The 25,036-nt window shown below is 38.8% G+C and overlaps 1 protein-coding gene across 3 annotated transcripts in view; it reads right to left on the bottom strand.

The window, feature by feature from the left end:
* Nucleotides 1-391: 391 nt before the first annotated feature.
* Nucleotides 392-25,036, bottom strand: part of FLVCR1 (FLVCR choline and heme transporter 1) — a 28,594-nt gene continuing 3,949 nt past the window's right edge. The window contains exons 2-11 of one of the 3 annotated variants that reach the window (XM_070384759.1): nucleotides 22,900-23,044; nucleotides 22,245-22,439; nucleotides 16,329-16,469; nucleotides 10,964-11,031; nucleotides 10,190-10,293; nucleotides 8,427-8,537; nucleotides 7,803-7,908; nucleotides 7,466-7,577; nucleotides 3,158-3,225; nucleotides 392-2,983 (exon numbers count right to left, since the gene is read on the bottom strand). In XM_070384759.1, the coding sequence (XP_070240860.1) occupies nucleotides 2,909-2,983; nucleotides 3,158-3,225; nucleotides 7,466-7,577; nucleotides 7,803-7,908; nucleotides 8,427-8,537; nucleotides 10,190-10,293; nucleotides 10,964-11,031; nucleotides 16,329-16,469; nucleotides 22,245-22,439; nucleotides 22,900-23,044 (1,125 nt within the window). In that variant the 3' untranslated portion in view covers nucleotides 392-2,908. The other 2 variants (XM_005888546.2, XM_070384760.1) reach the window with 2 other exon arrangements.

Genomic DNA, 25,036 nt, shown 5'->3' with positions numbered 1-25,036 from the left:
CAGTCTGGAGCTTAGGTGGAGTGTCCATGATGGCTCACGGCGGGGCCGCCAGACTGGCCAGTGAGGGGCAGACACCAAAGCAAGTTGTGGGGAGACTGAGCCCTGGTTCCTCTGGGGCTCAGCTCTGACCCTGACCCTGACCCTGACCCAGGTGAGATTTATTACCTGGTAATCCACAAACCACTTCTCTCTTGGGCCATTCTGAAATCTTATAACCTTTTTTCTATTCCCCAAGTGTACTGAAGTATCGAATTAAAAAAAAAAGCCATACAAAATTAACATTAAAAAAATAAATTTATCTGAGGTCTGAAATACTGAAGAACAAGCATATAGCTAAATAGTACAAAGAGCAGAAATTAGAACATAAAAAATGACTTAAGACAGACAGGCATTCTCTGGCAATACTCTATTAGTTTACACATATTTTTAAAACACATTTTTAAAGATATTTCTCCAACATTCACAAAAGGCAAAAGCTGTATTTGGAACATTTCAAAATACTTTTGAAAGCATCCAGTTTCTTTCTCAAATCACTCAATTAAAATGTACACAAGTGAGTTACCCAACTCCATTTTTCAAAGATACAACATAGAATCGTATGATATTCTTGTCTGACATATTACAAATTTAACTAAAAATACAAAAAACTTATCAATTCATTTTGTGTTCTGCCACGTAATATTTCATTCTTTTTCTAATCAACTAGGACAAATACACATGACATATGTATATACACTTTTCAGGAATAAAATATTCCAACTTTTATCTGTAATTTGTTCAAAACCTCAGGAACTTGACAAGGACATGATTATTTGAAACAACATTGACAGTTTAAAAATAAAAACAATCATTTAAAGGAGGGACCTTAAAATATATTTTTGGCCATAAAATCTGTGATGTGATTATCTAGGGAAGTTAATGATACAGCATCATCTGCCTGAGCTATTACCAACTGAACAAAAAGGCTGAAAACAGACATTAAATTCCCTGTATCTACAAGGTAACAACCACAGTTGTTTATTCAATTGTCCAGGGAATTTTCCTCCAGCTAGATTTAAGTTCCTGTGCTACAGTGATTTGGTCTATCCCCTGATGAGTGCATTTAAGATTCAAAAAATGATCTTTGAGATCAGATTTTACATTCATTACATACAGATGAGGAAAATGCTGCCTGGAGATTTACAGGGAAGCTAGAAACAGATCCACCAGGACACAGACCTGAATAAGTTCTTCTGGTAACACGCTCTCCAGGGTAAGATTCCACATAATTTCCTGTCGTTTGGTTATGGAGATTGCTATAATTTTAATATTAAGCAATGCACATAGCTAATTGCTAATTCACTTCAAGGGTATTCAAGGGAATACCTGATTGGTTTTTTGTGTTTATGTGGACATAATACAAGTATCACGGCTGTTTCAATGTCATTACTCTAAAGATGTTCCCTATCAGCTTGGAGAGCCAGGACGTGAACAACATTGAGATTCTCACTGTAAACAAAACGCAGTGGTAGGCACTGTGGAAACGCATTTGGTCCTGTTTTCCTTACCCTGAGCACAGAAAACAGCAGGCTGTTCCAGCAGGTCGGAGCCTGTGCACATTCCTGGTGAAGAAAGGAGTCCACGTGCCCAGCGCACTGAGGGAGCACAGACGTGGGCACAGGACTCCTCAGAGGAGAATCGTCTGAAGAAACCATGTTGCAGAATCAGAACAGACAGCATTTCAAGGGGTCCCCCCTAATTGGGAACACCCGGTCTCCCTGAAGTTATTAGAGATTTCCTTATCTCAGGAATCGTCAAGGCCAAAGTATAAGGTGTGATACAAGACACCGTGAAAAAGCCCAGAAAACACAAGGTGAAATGTTCTGAGCAGAAAGCTATATACTGAAGGGCGAAAAAAAAAAGTAAAAAAGGCAATGGATACAAAACTACTCAATTTCAAGTTGGAGTGAAAAAATATAGTAAATATAGTGTTAACTTTCTTACAATGACCGGGAAGGCAGCACAGAGACCAACTCAGGGCAACGAGTCTGTGTCTGGGCTTTTTCGCTTAACGAGAATACAAGCCTAAGACCAAAGGTATGAGTTCCGTCTACACACTGAAGAGTTTTTATGGCCACGGACAGTACCTGTAACAAAGCAGCTTCTAATGAGAATGGTAAGAAATGGGAAAAATCATAGAGGTCATCTGAAAGTCTCATCCCAATAGTGTCCGTTGGTGGGTTAAAAGTATCGTATTGGTATACTGTTTCACACTGAGGGGCTTAGACAGCTGGTATGAACAATGCCAAGTGAAGTGAAGTGAAAGTCGCTCAGTCGTGTCTGACTCTTTGCGACTCCATGGACAGTCCATGGAATTCTCCAGGTCAGAGTACTGGAGTGGGTAGGCTTTCCCTTCTCCAGGGGATCTTCCAACCCAGGGATCAAACCCAGGTCTCCCGCATGGCAGGCAGATTCTTTACCAGCTGAGCCACAAGGGAAGCCCAAGGATATTGGAGTGGGTAGCCTATCCCTTCTCCAGCAGATCTTCCTGATCAGGAATCAAACCAGGGTCTCCTGCATTGCAGGTGGATTCTTTACCAACTGAGCTATCAGGGATGGAAAGGGAGATAATTAGGAATATACTGTTCACTTGGTTCCACTGGATAGCATATTTAAATAAACAAATTGCATGTACTCCTATGCAATTTGAAGGGCATGGACCTCCATATTATCATTTTAGAAAGCCTCCTAAGCTTCTACTTTCTATGTTAAAATGTCAGCAAAAGTACTTTAAATTAACAATTAAATAAAAAAACAGTAACTGCATTTAGGAGTCACATAATAATTTTCAAGTAAGTGTCCATTCTCCATAACCTATAAACCAGGCTTTACTATTCAATTATCACATGATGTTACTTTTCCTTTCACGTCAAATTGCTGACTCTGACTGTTTGGACATCAGGACAGTTTTTGACTCTTGATCTGTGGGGCTATCAACTGGTACCTGTAGAAAGAATAAGAAGATAAAAAATTTACATTACGTATCTGGCATATGTCATTATGACAGATCCACAGTTGACTCAGGAATTAAAAAACAAGCTGATTACATAGATGGGTTTACACTTACTCTATGCACACATTTCTCAATAGTATAATCATAAAAATATTCACTACTTACAGCTTTAATATCGCCATTTGTAATTCCTTTATTTATATTGTGTCTTTTCAGATCAGACTTGATTAATGCTGCAAATAGAGAAGGATCAATGAAGTTACCACAGAGTATGTATAAATATACTTTTTTCTAAGCAGTGCAAAATCTTTTTTGATATTGTCAAATGTAGCACACTATAGTACCATAATATTCCATAACATTCTTGTAGCCTGAAAAAAGAACACTACCTAAGTCATTAACTTAATTAGCAAGTCATTCATTGGTGAACAAATACAGGATGCTAAGAACCAAGACACAAAGACGAAAAGTGCGATTCTTCCCCTAAAGGACCCTCTAATCTAGGGAAGGGCTTCTATGGTGGCTCAGATGGTAAAGAATCTGCCTGCAATCAGGAGACGTGGGTTTGATCCCTGGGTCGGGAAGATCCCCTGGAGAAAGGAATGGCACCCGTTCCAGTATTCTTGCCTGGGAAATCCCATGACAGCAGAGCCTGGTGGGCTACAGTCCATGGGGTTGCAAACGAGTCAGACACAACTGAGTGACGAAACAACAACAATCTATGGGAAACACTGACATGCAAACAATTTTAACATTGTGCAACAACTCCAGTAATGCAGGCACGGACAGGATACGGTGGAAGCATGGGGGGAAAATGTCTGTGTCAGCCGAAGGAAATAAGGAAAGGCTTATCAGAGGAGACACGTTTGAACTGAAACTTGAAAAAATGAGTGGGAACTTGTCAAGCAGACAAGAGGAGAGCAGAAGGCATCCAGGCAGGCGGAAGCTGGTACACGCCGAGCAGAAGGCATCCAGGCAGGCGGAAGCCGGTACACGCCGAGCAGAAGGCATCCAGGCAGGCGGAAGCCGGTACACGCCGAGCAGAAGGCATCCAGGCAGGCGGAAGCCGGTACACGCCGAGCAGAAGGCATCCAGGCAGGCGGAAGCCGGTACACGCCGAGCAGAAGGCACTCCAGGCAGGCGGAAGCCGGTACACGCCGAGCAGAAGGCATCCAGGCAGGCGGAAGCCGGTACACGCCGAGCAGAAGGCATCCAGGCAGGCGGAAGCCGGTACACGCCGAGCAGAAGGCATCCAGGCAGGCGGAAGCCGGTACACGCCGAGCAGAAGGCATCCAGGCAGGCGGAAGCCGGTACACGCCGAGAGGTCAGGACAGGAAGAGTGGGGTCTATTCTCAGCACCCGTGGTCGTCTGATCAGCGGAGCATCAAGCACAAGAGGGAGACGGGAGACAGCAAGAGGAGGCTGGGTTGGCAGGACGACGCCGTGAGTGACTGGGGAGGAGCTCCGTTTGGCAGCTGTGTGGGGGGTGTGATCGGCAACAAGGCTAGAGGCAGCAAAGCCGGTCAGGAGGCTCTCATCCTGCTGGAGATGGTAAGGCCTGAATATGTGAGAAATGGTGCAGTTTAGAGAGTGATTTATTTATTTAGTTTTGGCTGCTCCAAATCTTCATTGCTGTGCACAGGCTTTCTCTAGTTGTAGCAAAGCGGGGGCAAGTCTCTGTTGTGGCGTGCGAGCTTCTCGTTGAGCTGGCTTCTCTTGATGCAGAGCATGGGCTCTGGGGCACGCGGGCTTCGGTAGTTGCGGCGCGCAGCTCCGTAGTCGCATGTCATGGGCTCTAGAGCACAGGCTCAGTAGTTGTGCGTGGGCTTAGTTGCTCTGCGGCATGTAAGATCTTTCCAAATCAGGGGTGGAATCCATGTCTCCTGCATTGACAGGCGGATTCTTACCCACTGGACCACAGGGAAGCCCAAGAGGATGTTCTAATATCAAGCTGCTTGTAATTGGGAGCTTGTTACATAAGCAGTTTCTTTAAAATCATTTAAATGCAGTCAGAAAGGCCATTTTATATATATCCAAGTATCTTTGTGTAAATGTCTGAATTTCTAAAATGTTGCTATCCGTAACAGAAAAAGTTCTAAAGAAGAAGTAGTCTAACTTTTAAGACTGATTTTACTTTTACCTTTCATTTTGACTTTGCTTTATGACCAATTAGATTATTTAACTACCCACCAATTTGTCCCTTTTCTTATTTTACACTCTTTGTGTAGTCTGTGGCTTTAACTACCACATTAACAGTGCTGCTGCTGCTTCTGCTAAGTCACTTCAGTCGTGTCCGACTCTGTGCGACCTCACAGACGGCAGCCCACCAGGCTCCTCTGCCCATGGGATTTTCCAGGCAAGAGTACTGGAGTGGGGTGCTGCACCTCCAGACCTGATCTTTTTTACATTTCAGACCAATATGTCTAATCATATATTTATCCTTGGACCTGAATGTCCCACGGGATTTTATACTCGACCTGTCCAGAACAGAACTTGCCATCTTCCCACCACACCTGTCCTTTTTGTATTTTCAGTTTCAATATGCAGGACCAGAGAAAGTGAAAGTGTCAGTCACTCTGTCATGTCTGATTCTTTGTGACCCCATGGACTATAGCCTATACCAGGCTTCTCTGTTCATGGGATTCTCCAGGCAAGAATACTGCAGCGGGTTGCCATTCCCTTCTCCAGGGGATCTTTCCCACCCAAGAATCGAACCTAGGTCTCCAGCCTTGGCAGACAGATTCTTTACAGTCTGAGCTACCAGGAAAGCCACCATCCATTCAATTGCCCAAGCAAGTCGCCCGCTTCCCCCTTCCCAACCCCCATTTTTCGTATCCTTTCAAACCGTTGAGGCGTACTGGTTTGATTCTAAAATATCTCTGAATTCTGTCCCTGTATCACCATTTCTCCGCTAAGGAGCGGATATATATGTGAAGCATACTGCTTCACAGAGAACAATTAACACTAGAAAAGCAGAATGCACTGCATTTAAATGGTAATTCCTCTGTCAAAATAAGACCTGCCAACAAGTCTCAGAAAAAAATATAAAAAAGAAAAGGTATCACCTTCAGCACACCTCAGCAATCTCTCAGCCCTCTTTCCTCTGTCTGTACAAATGACTACTGGATACAAATCCATCATACACTCTCTAGTAAAACACTCAACACATGAGAGACATTAATTAGCATTTTTAAATGACAAAACTGTCAATGTAAAACTGATTTTAAAGATCTTTTTTTACACTTCTTAATTTTCTGTACCTGACCTGTTTGAATTAACACTTATGAATCTTACTATAAGATAAACTGAATAGAGAACACAAAACTGTTGCCTTTTTTGGTGCAACAGTAACACTCTATTTGATACCTATGTGTTCCTCTCCTGGAAATTGAGAATCAATATGGAATTACTTATGACAGCTCAGTAGTTAAGGCAGTTTATCTACCACGTTACATACGTTCAGTCACAAAACATTCAGTTTTATGTGTTTCGTTTTACTAACTGAAGAGAATAGGGGAAAACGCTTCCTTGGTAGGATTTCTCCTTTGAGGAAACAGTGCACTCAGTCCCTAGAGTGTAATGAATAAATGTCAGTGACCTTAAGTGGCTGCATATTTCCAAAGTATGTGCTTATCACTGCTAAGAGCTCATACTGGGGGTTTCAAAAAGGATGACCAGGTGTTCAACAAATATAAAAAGAAGCCTTGATTCACATCTTTCTGTTAGATTCTATCCTTGAATTAAGTTATAGGAGATCAAAAAAAAAAAAAAAACAATCCCTCTCTGCGTCTCCATCGCCTCTGTCTCTCATGTAGACAAGGAATGCAGAAAGAAACTAATAAAGTCAAATAGCAGTAGAGGCCAACATGGGCCTGGAAGCCCTGATACACATCTCGCTTCTGTTCCTTTGGGCCATGCCCCTTAGCTTGTCAAATCTTAGTTCCCCAACCGGGCGTGGAACCCAGGGGGAGCACATGTGGGGAGGTGGGGCTGAGCCCGGGGAGCCTGGGCTGCAACGGCAGCCTGCATGATCAGACAGGCCCTAGGTGCCAGACCCTGCCAGCAGCTTCTCATCAACCATCTCAGTTAGTCCTCATAGCAAGCCCTAAAAGCAAGCTTTTAATATCCTGTTAATATAATTAAGAAAAGGAAAATGAGAGAGGTGGAGTAGCTTGTCTACAATCACACACCTAACGAGCAGCAGAAGCTGAACCTGAGGCCAGTTGTGTCCATCCCAAGTCTTTGCTAACACTTGCTACAACGGTTTGTTTTCCAGGCGTGGTAACTGTATTGAATTTGAAACCTCAAAAATGAATCCACAGATTCATATTCCTGAAGGCAAACAATATCCTGCCTCTTATTTCATTTTTTTTTCCTTGAGTTCTGCCAAGCCTTGAGAAGCAACAGAAATGAAATTAAACATACGAAGACGATGTGACACAAGCACTTCCGGCAGGCGTGCGCCGAACCTACCTGTTAAAATGATGCCGCCAAACATCCAGACACAGAGGAAAACGTTCCCCATTCTAGGGCCATATGCTGATGTAAGCTTTCCTTGGGCCAGTGTGAATAAGATTCCAAATATCTAAAATCAAATAAGAGAAATATTTTATTATTAAGATTGCTTTTAAAAACAAATACAGTATTTCCCCCAGAACTTTTCTTAACTATTTTATTCATATGATTTGGCTTCTAGAAACATGCATTGAAAGGTGGAATTTTTAAAAACAAAAGCTACAGTCAAATTCATTATTCATTAGAATATTTGATAAACTAATGGTCTCAGATTTAAGAGAAATCAGAGGTTCACCTGTGCGGCAGCATTAAGAAGACCGGACGAAGTCCCTTCAGACTCAGGGTAAGTGATTTCAACAGCAAATTCGAAACCCAAGGGGAGGTAACCAGTCATGAAGAAACTACAGAAAATAAATTCAAAATCACAGAAGAAATCATTGGAAGGACAATATCTCCTGTTGATGCAACTGCTTTACTTCTCAGACTTGTTATAATTATCAGATAAGTGAAAGTTTTGAGGTTGGTGTGTGAAAGGAAGGCACTATTATGATTCACCAATTAACCCAAGGACAGGAGAACTGCCAAGCAAAACCGTGAACTAGGAAGCAAAACAATTTCTAATTTTTTTCCAGAGAAAAATATACTCCTAGTTTTCTAAGTCAGTTGTCTTTCTAGCCAAGTAAAGAGACTTCAGGTTAAGTAAGGCTCATCCATTTTTCACCTACAGCATAGCAAAAAATTTGAATTATTTTTTATAGTTCTAAAGAATTATACATTTATGTGCACAAGAGGGATCTTTTTTAAAGTTTAAAATATTAAAGGACTTTTGGATGAACTGTAAAAAATGAAAAGCCACAGCAGTAATGCTTCAGAATTCTAACAGCACACTCTCATTCCCTTTAACACGTGCGATGCTTACCCAAGCAACCCTCCAGTAACAAAGACGATGATAATGTGTCCAAGGTTCAGTGTGAAAGTAAAGATAACCATTCCAACAAAAGACAGAATGTAAACAGTCAGAGTAGTGTGTCTAAAACAAAAACAACAGAATTGTTAGTGTTCTGTCTGATTTTCTTAGGCACATAAAAATCATGTGGCTAATTCTGCTCTGTCCATATGGTAATAAATTCTTCAGATTTCAAGACTTACCCTTTCTTATCTATGGAAAATGGTTCCACCAGGCATGGACTTGAAAGACTAAACTGAAGTTTCAAAAGTTTCAGTTTGCAGCCAACAACAAAAGTCACCTTATATCTAATGCTCAGACAAAGGAATACCCATAAGGGTAAAAACCATTTTTATGGCACCAAACGGGATATGGATGCTGCCCTATCTGTATTTCAAGATTCAGATCAAATTCTGCCTCTTCCATAATACTTTTCCTAACCACTGCAGCTTACAAGATTCTCCTTTTTTTCAAACTCCCTAATCATTTTCTATGTACATGACTGACACGTGACATCTATTTTAGTCTGTTATATGATTATTTAACTTTACATGCATGAACACCTTAATTTTTCCCAATTAGACTGCAAAGGTTCTAAGGATAGGGATCAAATATTGCTTCCCACGATTCTTAGCTAAGAGTGATGCACATGACCAGAGCTTGGTGCGTGAACGGCAGTTACCCTGAGAAGAAAGCCAGGGCAACAAAGAACATCTGTACGCCAAGCCGTTTCCTAATTATAAAACGGACCAAAGACTATTGATAAATATAAATCCTTTACACATACTCTCTTCATCTACAAATTTAATGGGTTTCATTCTAAGCTACCATTACATTACAATGAAGCCCCAGTAAGTGCTATTTTAAATCATGTGAGAATTATTTGGAGCATTTTAAGATCAGAGGTATTTTGAAAGAGCTTAGATAATGATACCAAATATCAAACAGATTAGATCTATCAAATGTATCTTAGGCCTTGAAAGGTGTAGAGGACACAGTTCCATTATTTCATTCATTCACAGTTCCATTCATTCATTTCTCCCAAACACATGAGAAATTTCTGTCTGTTAAGAAATGCAGCTATTCTTCTACTTTTTTTTTTAGATGTAGCTGTTCTTTTAAGGCTCAGTGCAAAAGATGCTGCCTCGGAAAGCCCCTTTCTCAGTCTCCCAGTTGGTATTACTCACTTTTTCTTTTGTATTAGCATTTTTCTGGTTCCATATAGATACACAATTAATATAAAATCTTCATATTATCTATTACAGTATTATAGTCAAGTGTTATTACAGTTTTAGGGCATTTTAGCCAAGAACTTTTTATTAAAATGCCTTATGCTCACCAATAATTTTTTGATAGGAGAAAACTTTTTATTTGTTTTTAAGTTCACAACATGAGAAAACAGCAATATAAAAGTCTCTATCAAAAGTCAAATGTTTCTCAGAAAGGGCTCCTTTTAAAATAGAACTGATCTCTTCTGGAGTGGTATACATTGAGTATTATTAGAGGAGAGGAGAGTTCATAAGGTATCCAAGTTCTCAAAGTTAAAATAAATATGACCAATAAGATAATACAGAGACCACTGAAACATTCAGAAGTGAAGGGAACCTAAGAGTGTCTAGAATGTAAGTCTTTTAGTAATAATAACACTTTTTAAGTTTCTTAGAATGAAAAGTAAAGGTTCCTTTAAAACCAAAATACCTTGGGTTGTACACCACACATCTGCCTGCTTCACTTACTTGTAGGTTTTGGTATAATCCAGCCATAAGCCACAAAGAATAGATCCCACCATTCCAGCTACTACTAGTGTTAGCCCAATCCTTCCAGCATTCACTTCTTCTCCCTTAAAATTTTTTCAAAAGAAGTTCATCAGACACCTCAAATTCAAAAAGATCCTTCACATTCCCATGCCTTCTCATGTCAAGGGAAATAAGCAGATACAATTAAGCATACAATATAACACGAAGAATTCAGTACGTGTATTAGGGTGAATGGACATTCTACATTAAAGCAAAAAAACAAAGCAAAACCTGACATATGGGAGAAATCAAAAAGGAAATTTTTCTTGATCCTCCATGGTTAGAAGGACAATGATTTTTGTTAGAATTCTTAAGTAATTCATAGGTGTTTGAAAAGAAAGTTAATCTGATAGCTTTTACATAGAAGTGCTTTCTCTTTTCAAAAGGAAAGAGAGATCAGGGCTTGATATTTACTTCTTTATATTTGTGTTGGTTTCTTTTACATTTTTTTGGTCTTGTCTCATATAACCAGTCACACTATCCCTTTAAAAAAGAATAAAGAAAAAAACAGAGGTATTGTCAAAACAATAATGACTTCTGGTTTCTATGTTGTTTTATAAATTGAATTAAACGTAATCTCAATTGAAACAAGTATAAATCTTTTATAGCAACAAATTCATACATCTTTAGGTCTCATGATCATGCTCACAGGAATTATGTTGCTGAAGAAAAGTTCCTGGCCAGGCATGCAACACAGTATTGACAGAAGCTTACCTCATAATGTGTCAGTATCATTTGATTTAATAATGTTGAGACTGAATAAAATGCTCCAGTCATGATACCTACAATAATAAAGAGAAAACTATCAATGTGCCATGTACTAGTTTATAAAGTGATATGGAGCACTCTGGGACGACTGTGAAAATACAATGTCTTCTTAGACAGTTGACAGAAAAAATTGAGACCTCTCGCTATTCCCTTTCAAGATGCAGACTGAGCAGCGTTAACACCTAAGCTTAGGAGAGAGTACGATTGTAGAATTCTGTCATTACATCATTTACTATTATTTAGATTCAGACATACGGGCCAGAAATCCCGTGCATAACACTGTGTAACAGCAATCAAGCAACTGATTGTTTCCTGAGCACCTGGGCAAGTTAACGAATGCTAAAGCGTTAGGCCAGAACCCCTGTTGCAGCCATCTCGCCCCTGCGTCAAAGACGGACGAGGAAATTAGGAAGACGACGTCAACTAAAGACTACTTTAGAAGGGAAAGTTAAAAACAGATGGTTATCAGGAAGCATATAACTAGGTTTGGATAACGGAGTTTCTTCATGTATGTTGTATCACGTTAAGTCTAAGTCTCGTAACCTAGCTGAAATTTAAACTTATTATTTTTCTATTATTAAATAGTTCAAGCATACAAAATAGTACAGAGACTGTAACAAATACCCTTACTCATCAGTCTTACAAACGTTAACATTTTGCTATCTTTGCTTCAGATTCATTTTTGCAGATCTTCCTTAATCCTATTCTTCCTCAGAGGTAATCCCTACCCTGACCTTCATATTTATCACTGCAGATATTACAACATATGTATATCAATAAACAACAGAATTATTCTGCCTGTATTTAAATTTTATATGAATAATATGGCATTGTATCCATCTGCAATTTGCTCATATCACTCAGTATCATGGTTTTGAGGTTTATCCATGTTGATACTTTTAGTTCTACCTCATCAGTTTTCTCTGGTGTATAATACTCCACTATGCGAATAAACTTCAATTTAACTATCTCTTGTCCTAAGTCAATAGATACTTTAAGGCTTTTTCCAGTTTTTCACTATTTAAAACAATATTGCAATAAATATTGCTTTTGTTCTTATGTATATAAGGGTTTCTCTAAGCAAAAATCTAGAAGTAAAACTTCTACTTTCTGGATATAGCCCAATTGCTCTTCAAAATGGTTGTTCCCATTTATACTACCAACAGAGTTCCTTTACTCTAAGTTCTTGATAAATTTGTCTTCGTCAGATTTAAAATTTTTTTTTTTGCCAATTTAAATGTGTGTGATATTGTATCTCACTCTGGTTTTGATCTGCATTTCCTCGATTCCTAATAAGGCAGAGCATCATATATGAGCAACATATACACACAAACATATAAATGTCTCTGATTTTCCTGGATGGTTTGCTCTTTTCTTAGTGATTAGCAGGAGTCAATCTTATATTGTAGGTGCAAAGCCTTTGTTGGTTATATGCATTGCATTGCAGATATTTTCTCATGGTTTATGTCATGTCTTTCTACAAAATAATTTAATCATATTTATCAATTTTTAAATTTAGGGCTTTTTTTTTTTGCATCAGAAAATTCTTTTAAGAATACTAAAGATGGTTTCCTATATTTGCTTCTAAAACATTAAAGTTCTGGCGACTTCCCTGTGTTTAAGACTCTACATTTTGACTGCAGGAGTGGGTTTGGAAACTGGTTTAGGAAACTTAGATCCCACCTGCCAGCCCTCACAGCCAAAAAATAAAAACAAAAAAAACATTAAAGTTCTGATTTTTACCCTTTGGTCTTTAATCCACAATTCATGTTCTAACTTCACATTATTTCTCCTCTATGGATAATCGATTGTCCCAAGACAATTTACTACGTAGTTTCTCGTCTACAAATGTCAAGTTTTCATATATGCATAATGCTCTAGTCATCACGTTGTTCTTGTTCAGCCGCTAAGTTGTGTCTGACTCTTTTGTGACCCCACGACTATAGCCTATAGCCCATAGACTATAGCCTGCCAGGCTCCTCTGTCCGTGGGATTTCCCAGGCAAGAATACTGGAGTGGACTGCGTTTCCTTCTCCAGGGGGTCTTCTGTTGTTTGCAAATATTCTAGCTTTTCCTCTTGCAGGCTCTTAGTGGCACGGCCATATGACTGTAAAAGTGAACAAAAGTGCTAGTTCTCCTTTTCTTAGTAACCGTGGGAGCGCGTTTTGAGATCAGCCTGGATCTCCGAGTAATTCGCTGGCTGTTCACACTGGACATGCGGCATCGGCAGGCTGTGCCATGTGATGTGGTAGGCCATTAAGATTTTTTGTTTGGGGTGGGGTTTCATTGCTAACCTAGCCTATGCCAACTGATACACAGGGGTAGGCCCCTGGGTTCTATTGTGTTCCAGTGATGTCTCAGTTCAGTTCAGTCGCTCAGTCGTGTCCAGCTCTTTGAGACTGTCTAACTAACCGTCTATCCCTTACTAATACATGGCATCTCATTACCACAGCTCTAGAAACCTTGATATCTGAGAATTAGTTCCTCACCTTATTCTTTATCAAAACTATCTTTGTTGCTCTTGGCCCTTACTTCTTTCACCGGAATCTTAGAATTAGCCAAGTTCCATTTCAAGCCCAGTTTTAAGTTGGAGACTGCTAGATGAGGCCTTTGTCCAGAGATCTTATCAAAAACCCCTGGGTGGCGAGCCTTTGTTACGCACTTCCCATTGAGTTCAGGAATGCAGAGAGTCAGGTTAGGCTGAGGAGGCCAAGGAAAACAAGAGGCCTGTGCGGAGGCTTGAGTGAACTCTGCTGCACAGTACCCTACGGTGGCCTCACTCCTCCAGACTCAGTGAGGACAGCCAGAGTCTGGATAAAGAATTACAATAGCAACAAGTATTGCTACCTGAATCTGGAGTGAGACACTTGTCTGAGTTTCAGATAGCAAGTGGCTACAGCTGGGATATAAGTGATGCTAAGTTTCTCCAAAGAGCCCAACGCCAAAAAAAAAAAAGTTTCTCAGTCTTCTTGGTTTCTTGAGTTTTGGCCACTGAAAACCTGTCCTAGGAGTGTGGTACCTAGCCAGACTATCCTATGTGCAAGTCTGCCCCAATCTTTTCTACATAATACTAGGCATGGATGGAGCAGACAAGTACACTTCTAAAACGTGGGATATGACCCTTACTCATTTAGAAATTATGACCCCTTTGGCGATCAACATCAAGTCAACAAGCTTCTCCAACCGTTCTAGGGAATATCTGAACTCTCTACAGTGTTTCCCAACTCATTCTTGCTAACTCCTTCAACAAGTAAACTCTGTTCAGTTTCCAGAGCCTCTCTATGTGTCTGACCTTTCCATCAACCCAAATCTACAACTGGCATTTGTTAACCCAGTGGTCCTGTAAGGTTAACTGGCATTATTACAATGTTGAGTCCTCCATAAACATGGTCTATCCCTCCACTTAATTTAGTCCTTCTCTTACATCTTTCAGTGTTTTACAATTTATAAAGTTCGTCTTTTAAGTATAGCTGATTTGGGGGCTTCCCAGGTGGCTCACTGGTAAAGAACCCACCTGCCAATGCAGGAGACACAGGAAACTCAGGTTTGATCCCTGGGTTGGGAAGATCCTCTGGAGGAGGGCATGGCAACCCACTCCAGTATTCTTGCCTGGAGAATCCTATGGACGGAGGAGTCTGGCGGACTACAGTCCATGGGGTTGCAGAGTTGGACACGACTGAGCGACTGAGCACGAGCACTGCTGCTGCTGCTGCTAAGTCGCTTCAGTCGTGTCCAACTCTGTGCGACCCCATAGATGGCAGCCCACCAGGCTCCCCCTCCCTGGGATTCTCCAGGCAAGAACACTGGAGTGGGTTGCCATTTCCTTCTCCAATGCATGAAAGTGAAAAGTGAAAGTGAAGTCGCTCAGTCGTGTCCAACTCCTAGTGACCCCATGGACTGCAGCCCACTAGGCCCCTCCGTCCATGGGATTTTCCAGGCAAGAGTACTGGAGTGGGGTGCCATCGCCTTCTCCAGAGCACGAGCACTAGCATAGTTGATTTCCATACAGTTCTTTTTAGTAGATTTATTCCCAGGCATCTTATACCTCTGGCCGCTATTATAAAAAGTTATCTTTTTATAGGAATGCAGTTGATATTTTCACATTGTTAGGTATTTAATATCGTTAATTCTAACAGAGAATGTAGGTTCTCTTGCATTCGTTTGTAGACCATGGGGTTAGCAAACACTTTCTGTAACAGGACAGACAGTAAATACTTTTAGCTTTGCAGGCTGTATAGTCTCTGATGCGGCTACTTGGTGCTGCTCTCGTAGATCAAAAGCAGCCATAGTAGAAAAAATGTAAGTAAATAAAATATTATTTATAAAAATAGGCAATGGCCAGATTTGGCTCATAAGACAGTTTGCTGACCTCTGATATACGTAGTCATGTTATCTGTGAATAAATCACCTTTTTTCTTTCCAATTCACGTGCTTTTAATTGTTCCTGTATTACTGGACCAGCCAGGACTTTCAGTTGGATGCTGAGCAGAAGTGGTGACAATAAGCATCCTTGTTCTAAGGGATACTTCTTATTGATTCTCAAGGGTAATAATGCTTCTGAGCTTCTGTCTTTGGAAAGATGTTTGCTACAGGGTTTTTGTAGACAAATTTCGTCAGGTTCAGAAAGTTTATTTTTCTCACAGATGACTAAGAGTCTTTAACCAATGGGCACCATATTTTGTCAATGCTTCCTCCTGAGCTACTGTGTGAATTGTCCTCTAGTGCACCCCCCACATGCCTGAAAATATAAAGACAATCACAGTGACATCCGAAGGCAAGTAAGACAGAAATAGGGGGTACTGGCTAACAAACAGTGTTAATATAAGAAATAAGGAATAAACAGTCAGAACAAATGTGTTGGTGCCTACAGTCAAAGCTACAGTGTTAGGAGGAGTATCTGTCTGCTATGCTGAAAGATCTAGAAGGATGAGATTTTGATAGAATACTCCAGTTAGATGACAGCTTGCATAAGGTCAAAGACAGGAATTATTGATGACATTTTCCTTATGGCAGTCAGAACTGTAATTCATTAAGGACCTAAAAATACCCTGGGAGAACTCATGAAAGAAGAAAGTGCTTCTGTCTTTAATAGCTATAACTTGTTTTTGTTGTTTTAAAAACATGTTAAAAAGCTCATTCTGAAGTTTTTGCTTTCAGTTCAAAATTTAAGTTTATGACTATGCTATTATTATAGAGTTAATAAACCTATTTCATTATCTCATTAATTAAAACTCAAACCACTAAAGGAAAAGAATCTGCAATGCTCAAAGGTTTACACAGACATCAACAAAAATAAAAGAAAACCACTTACCATAACTGATCAATAAAAGGACAAAAGGAATGTTTTTAAATAGGTTCCTTATTGATTTCACATAGGAGTACTCTCCGGGTGGACTGTCTTGGAGAACTGCTTGAGCCTGGCTTGGTGGATATTGAGGTTTTTCTTTGAATGCTGGAAACATACATGAAAAGGAAATTCAATATATGCGTCTTCCTTAGTGAGCAGACTAAATTTAGTTTAAGTTTAAAGAGGTAGTAAAAATCTTTTGTGGTAAGGCTTTTCATTTTCACTAATTTCTAAGTGAAGAATAGTTTGGTATTATCATCTCAACCCTCTGCTACTGCTGCTAAGTCACTTCAGTCGTGTCCGACTCTGTGCGACCCCATAGACGGCAGCCCACCAGGCTCCCCGTCCCTGGGATTCTCCAGGCAAAAACACTGGAGTGGGCCGCCATTTCCTTCTCCAATGCATGAAAGTGAAAAGTGAAAGTGAAGTCGCTCAGTCGTGTCTGACTCTTAGCGACCCCATGGACTGCAGCCCACCAGGCTCCTTGGTCCATGAGACTTTCCAGGCAAGAGTACTGGAGTGGGGTGCCATTGCCTTCTCCGTCTCAACCCTCTGAGACTGACTAAAACTCAGAGATTTGGCCAATTCACATAAGTGAACTACAAAATCATCAATAATACTATGTTAAACTTTGCCCAGGGATTATTCCAGTTTTAGTTAAGAAAGATTAATTTTTATTATGTTAAGTATTCTATTTCTAAATTTGGTTCAATTTGTAATGAGAGATAAGGTTAGATATGAGTAAGCCAATATCTTATTGAACTTTTAGAGGACTGGCTTGAGTTAGTACCTCTTTTCTCCTGAAACCTGATAAGAAGTTTATCATTTCTAGAACTGAAAGGGTCCAAGAGGATTCATTGGAGCAGAGCTAGGCCCTGCTTGCTGACCCACCTTGGCTGCATATGGAAAATCCAGGGGTAGAGCTGAGAGACATAAAAGTATGACACATGGTTTCTGAGACCTTAAGTTCTAGTACTGCTCATTTCTATGGAGTTAGATCACACAACCTGCTCAGCCAGACATTTAGAGACTGCCCTTTTGCTAAGCAACGGAGGATCTACCAACTTCCTGCAACAGATGGCAAAGGAGAGATTTCTGTAGGGTTTTGCTAGCTGGGAATCAAGACTTTTTGCTAGAAGAGCTGATCTGCTAAGACTGGTACAGCAGAAATTAAAATCTAGTTTTGGTATTGACTCAAAATTTTAAATTAAAATAGAAGGGAAATGCTGTATTTCACTGAATCTAAAATGGTCTGATGTTGGCACTCAATGATGTTGGCAGGCATCAACATGGTTATATAGTTTTCACATAATCATGTCTCAATTTCCACCAATGTTACTTGTCACTGGTATTTTTTTTACTGATACAAGAATATTTAACTTGAAATCTGCCCTCTTAGCAAACTTTTAAGTGTATAATAAGTACTGTTAACTACAGGCATACTGTTATACAGAAGATCTCTAGAACTTTTTCATCTTAGATGCCACTGATGGATTGAGAATGAAGTAATATTTTCTAAAATATTAGAACTTCCTCTTTCTCTTTAAATAGTGACTATTCCTTTCTTCCAACAAAGAAGGCCTGCTGTGCAGTTTGACAGTGGGTTAGATCTGATGGACTTGGCTGTCAATTGTAATCACGTAGAAATTTTTTAAAAATACAGATTTTGAGAGTCTACCTAAGGCTCAATGAATCAGGATGTCTAGAACAGAACCTTAGACTCTGTATTAAACACAAAACTCAACACCCAGCCAAGTTTGAAAATTACTGCAAGAGAAAGAAACTGTTCTTAAATTTGTATACAATATTTTAATTCTCTAATTCTATCCGCTGCTAAAAAATTTAAAAATTACAGTTCTTTGCTCATCAAACCATGGATTAATTATGATACAAAGAAAACATCAAGCTAAAAGACTTCTATTATTATAGGTCTTACAACTAATTCAAGAGTCGACATAACTCATAAATATTTACTTTTTAGTACCCCTTACATTGGAGGATTGGTAGACATAAAGCGTTTAAGTAGCTGCAATCCCTCCTCCTCTTTTCACCCTATCTGCTCCCTGCACTGCTGAAGATGTCTGCTGTCCTTTCCTGAAAGACTGCATCCTAGTTAAGACAGGAGATAACTCTTTTTATTAATATTGGTAAAACAGAACTCACACGGTTTAAAATAACATTTCAGAATGTAAAAATTATGCCTATGATGTAGTCATGGGTGTTCAGTGAGTCTTAAGTCTCTAAGATTTTTTATTTACTGTGGTAGAATAAGTCTAAATGGCTCAGATTTGAACTCAAATGCAAAATGAAAACAAGTTCTGGTAGTCTATAATTCCATTAGACTTGTTTTCTCAACACAAGGGTTATCTCTTAGTTTCAGGAAGTTGCCTGCTCTCCTGGACAAAATCAAGCCTTTATCTACTGCTGCTGCTGCTAAGTTGCTTCAGTCGTGTCCGACTCTGTGCGACCCCAAAGACAGCAGCCCACCAGGCTCCCCTGTCCCTGGGATTCTCCAGCAAGAACACTGGAGTGGGTTGCCACTGCCTTCTCCAGTGCATGAAAGTAAAGTCAGGCTTCAGTCTATGAAGAAAAAGAAGAATCAAAAAACTATTGATCCGTCACCCTTTGTACGCTGCACTGCTCCTTTCAAAAGATAAAATATGCCTTTTTCTTTCTCCTTTGAAAAATAGACTTCTACTTTCTCCCCACCAAAAAGTTGTGCAAATAAAATAATTAACTAATAAAACAGTTATTCTCCACCCTTGGCAATAGGCATGGAAAGTAGCCAAAGGGTTTTCGGGCAACACATTCAAACTTTTTCTCCTGATGAATAAGTAACAAATCTACTGTATTTAGGACCGCTTCTATTTTTTGAAATAAGATTATATTATCTTTTGATTTCATTATTTGTACCTGTGTGATTCAAGCAGACATCACACATATTAACTTATTATAAGACAAACACAGGTTTTAATCCTGGCTCTGCCTCAACTTATAATATGACTCTGAAGAAATCAATTCCTGCTTCTCAGCTAAGATAGATTTCTCATCCATAAAATGGAGATAATAACAACAAGCTGGTATGAGGATTACATGATATAAAATATGTAAAATAATTTTGTAATTATTGAGCACTGTCCTTTTGAGGAATATTTATTTTTAAAAATCAGAATTTTCAGGGAACTCCCTGGCAGTCCAGTGGTTAGGACTTGGCATGTCCACTGCAGAGGGCAATGGTTCGATCCCTGGTTAGGGAACTAAGATACTGCATGCTGCTCAGTGTGGCCATAAATAAATAATTTTTAAAAAAAAATAAAACCAGAGACTTTTCTCAGGACTTGAAATTCTGATAGACTACATAAAATATATTTCTATTAGAAGTTTATAATAGCAACCAATATATAAATATCTTGAATATAAGAATAAAAGTAAAATTAGGCATATATGTTATATATTTTTTAAAACTTTAACAGTAAATATTTTGACTGCCGTTAACTTTTGATTTCTGTCATCTATTCATTTCAGTGAATCAGGATGATAAGGATTTTAACTGACATACTTAAGTGATAGAGTTAATCTGCATAAGAACAACTTTCAAATAGAATGGCATTATCACTTACACAACAGGAATCTGAATTGAAACAAAAAATTGGACTAAGTAAAAATTAAAATATGTTTGCATAAGTAACATTTTATTAATGGAATTAGACTGCCTAAACTCAAATTTTTGTCCTTAGCATTTACTTACTGTGACCATGGGTTAGTTAAAGTTACTTAAATTCTGTGACCCAGTTTCCTCATCTATAAAATAGAAATGATAACATAGTACTGCCCCTATAGGGCTGCAAACATTAAATGAAATATACCATTTAGTATGCTTTTAAACATATTTAAGGCATATAAATCAAATGTTAGAGACTATAATAGTGTTCTCCCAATAAAAATGGGGTATTAGTATGAAATTCAGTGGAAGTTGGGATTAATTCTTAGAAATGCTAGATGGATTACACTTACAAAGGGTAAGAGGATTACATGGCATGAATCCTCAAGTTAGTATTTTAGGAAGAATGCTCAATACCAATTTGGTATATGTCACATTACTGAAAAGCATCAGCAAAACTAAATTATTTTAGAATATTTGATTGGTTTCCAAAGTATTTATGGGTAGAATTTAGAAGGAAGTAGGATTGCCTCAATAATTGAGGAATTTTAAGAAAGTAGGTTTTTAAACTGTGGTGTTAGAGAAGACTCTTGAGAGTCCCTTGGACTGCAAGGAGATCCAACCAGTCCATTCTAACGGAGATCAACCCTGGGTGTTCTTTGGGAGGAATGATGCTAAAGCTGAAACTCCAGTACTTTGGCCACCTCATGTGAAGAGCTGACTCATTGGAAAAGACTCTGATGATGGGAGGGATTGGGGGCAGGAGGAGAAGGGGATGACAGAGGATGAGATGGCTGGATGGCATCACTGACTCGATGGATATGAGTCTGAGTGAACTCCAGGAGATGGTGATGGACAGGGAGGCCTGGTGTGAGGCAATTCATGGGGTTGCAAAGAATCGGATGCGACTGGGCGACTGAATTGAGGTTTTTAAAGTAATCCAGATTTTCCTCAACAGAAATTATTTAGTAATAAGGAAAACAGGTACATTTTAAATTTAAATGTCACAATTTTAAACTACACTTGCATAATACAACTCAATATTATCTTGCTTTTATATACTATGTTTAGTATCATAAGATTAAAGGTCACCAAACAAAACTTGACAATGAGCTTTTTTTTCCTATTACATTTCCCTTCCATTTTTTCCCATTCTCCCCTCCCACTTCCACTGTCTATTCATAAGCCATAAGTATATAAATAAGTAATTATATACATGAATAGCTCTCTTTTAATTTCTTAAATAACACAGGGTGATATGCCAATGGTCACACCTATTATTATTTTTTGTCCCACTCCTTTGACAAATAAAAATCTTGTGTTTGTAGCATCTCATATATATATGTTTAAATACATATGTGTCATATATATGATTTTATATCTAGAGATATCTTATATACAATCTATTACTCTCACTTCTTCCAAAGAAATAAGCAACTGAGGACAATAAAAAAGGAAAACCAGAATTTAGGCAAAGATACATAGCAATCAAAGGAAAGAGGATTTTATATTTTAATAATTCCTATTGCTAATGGAAGATCCATTTATGCAAAATATATATAAACTGTATTTCATATTTCATCTAGCAAATCAAATATGGATACCAGAAAAGTAGATACAGGTATTTGTTTTTTAAAAAATATAGATGTCTTTTAAAATTTTGTTAGACTGCTAAAAGACTACAAGGCATAATTTGTCCTTTTTCAGTAGTCAGCACACAGCAAACATGCCACTTTCTAACTGGAACATAAAAACCAACCATAGGTAGCCTGGACATGTCAGAATACTTTAAATGCTACCAAGAGAATATTTTGTTCATTATTTTAAGGGAAATTAAGTACGTGGTCTGAGTTTCCTCTCCCTGGGTCCAGCAGTTCATCTCTAAAGGCGATCTCTATTAAAACATAAATTTTCTCTGAAAACTGAGGATTTTTTAATCTGGTGATCATAAAACTTATGGTTTTCATTACTATTATAACCATGGTAAAAATTAATATATAAAATTTAAAACTCCAGCTATAATGAAATTTAACTATAAATTGTAACGATTAAAAGACAGCCTTTCAACTTTACAGTTCCTTTCTTCTTCAAATCCATTTACGATATACTGAGTGCCCAAAAGCCATGCTAGCAGCTGTATTACTTTAAGTAAGCCTCACCTACTCTTTTCCCTGAAATCAAAACTGTTTCCCATGAAAAACAAACTTTAAAAAGCAGACCTTCCCAAACCGTCTTCCAAACTGATGATGGCTGCTTGCAGCTGATCCTGACTGACTGCTTCAAGAGACAGGCCCGGACAGGAGGACTCGGGGACGAGTGGTGGCAAGAGAGCTCTGCTGGAGTGGCCTGACAAGCAGACAGTTGCCACAGTTTGAAATTCTGCTGAACGGCTGGCTGCTGCCCAGGGTCATTCTCTGGCCAACATGTCAGATCCAGTTGTTAAATTGGGGATCCCTGGAAGGATTTATCATTCAAAGGAAGGTGATGGCCTATGTGCATCATTGCAAAGCATGACAAGAACTTGTTCCTGGAGAGGTTAGTGTCTAAGATGCAGACCGTATAGATGGATATGCAAAGAGAAGACAGGTAATATGCTTGAAACCAAGTTATCAGGAAAGAAAAATTAGTAGGGAGATAAATGAGATGAAATTAGTCTTCCAACCCTGTACAATATTAAGACAGATGTAATGAACCACAGCATACCCCTAGGGTTGCAGCATTCATAATCTAATCAAGAAAGTGAACAGCGAGAATGAAATATGCAAATAGCACTTGAGATATCATCAGTACAAGTTTTCAGGGTCATTTATTTTTATTTTCCTATGTTTGTCATGCACCTATCTAGTTAAGCTTTAGGGAAAGTAACTCACTTACCAATTACTGTTAAAATAAATAAAAGTGTGGCGACAGCTGATGTTCCATAAAACATGGTGCTGATATTACGAGCCAGCAGTTGTGTGTTATTCTGTGTGTTGGGCACTAAAACTGGTGGCAGCAAAAAGCCAACTGCAGTTCCAAGCTGTAAAATAAACAGTTCTGTTAATTCTTCTTATTATAAGGGAAAAAAGTAATTAATACAACATTAAAAAAAACACCAGTATGTGTACGGTGCTTTCGTAAGCTCTAAAGAACCATGTTCTAATGTGCTTTTACCATTCTACTATTGAAGGAAAATCGCTGACAAACGTCTTCCCTATTCAATAAACATTTACTAAGCTCCAATCACTCAAATGATGCTGCTATAAAGTTGTGTAAGCTACACTCCTTACCCTTTGGCTACTTAAATCAGAAAAGATAATAAAAATACACATGCACACACACAAAATGCTGAGAAAAGACAACCTGCAGAATGGGAAAAAATATTTGTAAAGCATATATTTGATAAGGCTCTACTATGCAGAACACATAGAGAACTCTTACAACCCAATAACAAAAAAGACAAACATCCCAATTCAAAAATGGGCAAAGAACCTGAACAGACTTTTCTCCAAAGAAGATATACAAGTGCCCAACAAGCACATGAAAAAATGCTCAATATTATTAGTTATTGGGGAAACACAAATCAAAACTATACCCACTAGAATGGCTATAATTTAAAAAAAAAAAAAAACAGAAAATAAGAAACGTTATGATGTGAAGAAACTGGAACTCTTGTACAATGTTAGTAAGATTGTAAACAGCGCAGTTACCAAGGTAAACAATTTGGCAGTTGCTTAAAAAGTTAAACATAGAATTACTATATAACCTATATAGTAATTATACTATATAGGTATAGTATATAGAATATAACCTAATTCCTCTCTTAGGTATATACCCCCCAAACTGAAAACAGGTATTGAATATGGCACATGAATATCCAAAGCAGTCCTATTTGCAATAGCCAAAAGGTGGAAACAACCAAACTGTCCATCAATGAATGAATAAACAAAATGTGGTATATCATTCAATGAAATATTATTTAGAGAATGAAATACCAACAGTTGCTGTAGCATGGATGAACTTTGAAAACATGCTAAAAGAAGCCAGACACAAAAGGTCACATACTGTATGATTTTAATTAGACTAGGGAAATCCATAGGGAAAAAGCAGATTAGTGGTTGCCAGGGGCTAGAGAGAGGGGGAAATGAGGAGTGACTGCTTAGTGGAACTGGGTCTTCTTTGAGGGCAGATGAAAATGTTTCGGAACTAGAGGCGATGGTTGTAACAACACTGTGAATGGACTAAATGCCACAGAGATGTACACTTTAAAGTGATTAATTTTATGTGAATTTCACCTCAGTAAAATAAAATTGGGCTATGATAATCACAAGAGAAATAAAACCAAGATATTAAAGGAGATTCAACAGAGCGAGAGATCCGATTCTTTGGACATGAGAAGAAGGGTCCAAGATAGGTTTCAAAAAGGAGCCTGAGGCAGAGATAGTAACATTTACCAAATATTTCACTTTCTCCCTATAAAAAGCTGGATAGAGACAATTTAACGGGTAATTACGAGTGTCGTAAGTGCAGTACTGTGATGAGAGGCTGTCAAGACTGTGAGGATTGTGTAATTGATTATCCAAGCAAGAATACTAGTTGGAGTGAAAGGGACTCCACGAGCAGTTGTGCTGGACAACAGGTGTATATCTGAACTATTCTAGGCCAGTTGGAACATATGGTCACCTTAGTTAAGACAGTACTTTGGAGGAGCATCTTATATAGACTTGGGGTTCCGGAAAAATTTCTGAAGGGGCAAAGATCCGGATAGGAAGTTAGAGCTTGCCAATCGAACAAGAAATGTTCCCAGTCAAGGACATCACGCACACAGGAAACAGACAGCATGACCTTGTGAGAATCTGATCTAACCCAGGTCTCCTGCACTGCAGGCAAATTCTTTCCTGTCTCAGCCACCAGGGAAGCCCTGACAAACTGTAAGCAGTGCACAATTGCCCTCAGAGCAGAGGAAGCGGGGCGGGGGCGGTATGTGAGAAATGGGAGCTGCAGACAGGTGACGCTGAGCAACTAACTGGCA

This window comes from Bos mutus, chromosome 16, assembly GCF_027580195.1.
Source record: "Bos mutus isolate GX-2022 chromosome 16, NWIPB_WYAK_1.1, whole genome shotgun sequence".
NCBI classification, from domain to species: domain Eukaryota; kingdom Metazoa; phylum Chordata; class Mammalia; order Artiodactyla; family Bovidae; genus Bos; species Bos mutus.
Note: the sequence above shows the minus strand (reverse complement) of the source record. Positions and strands in the feature narration are given on the sequence as shown.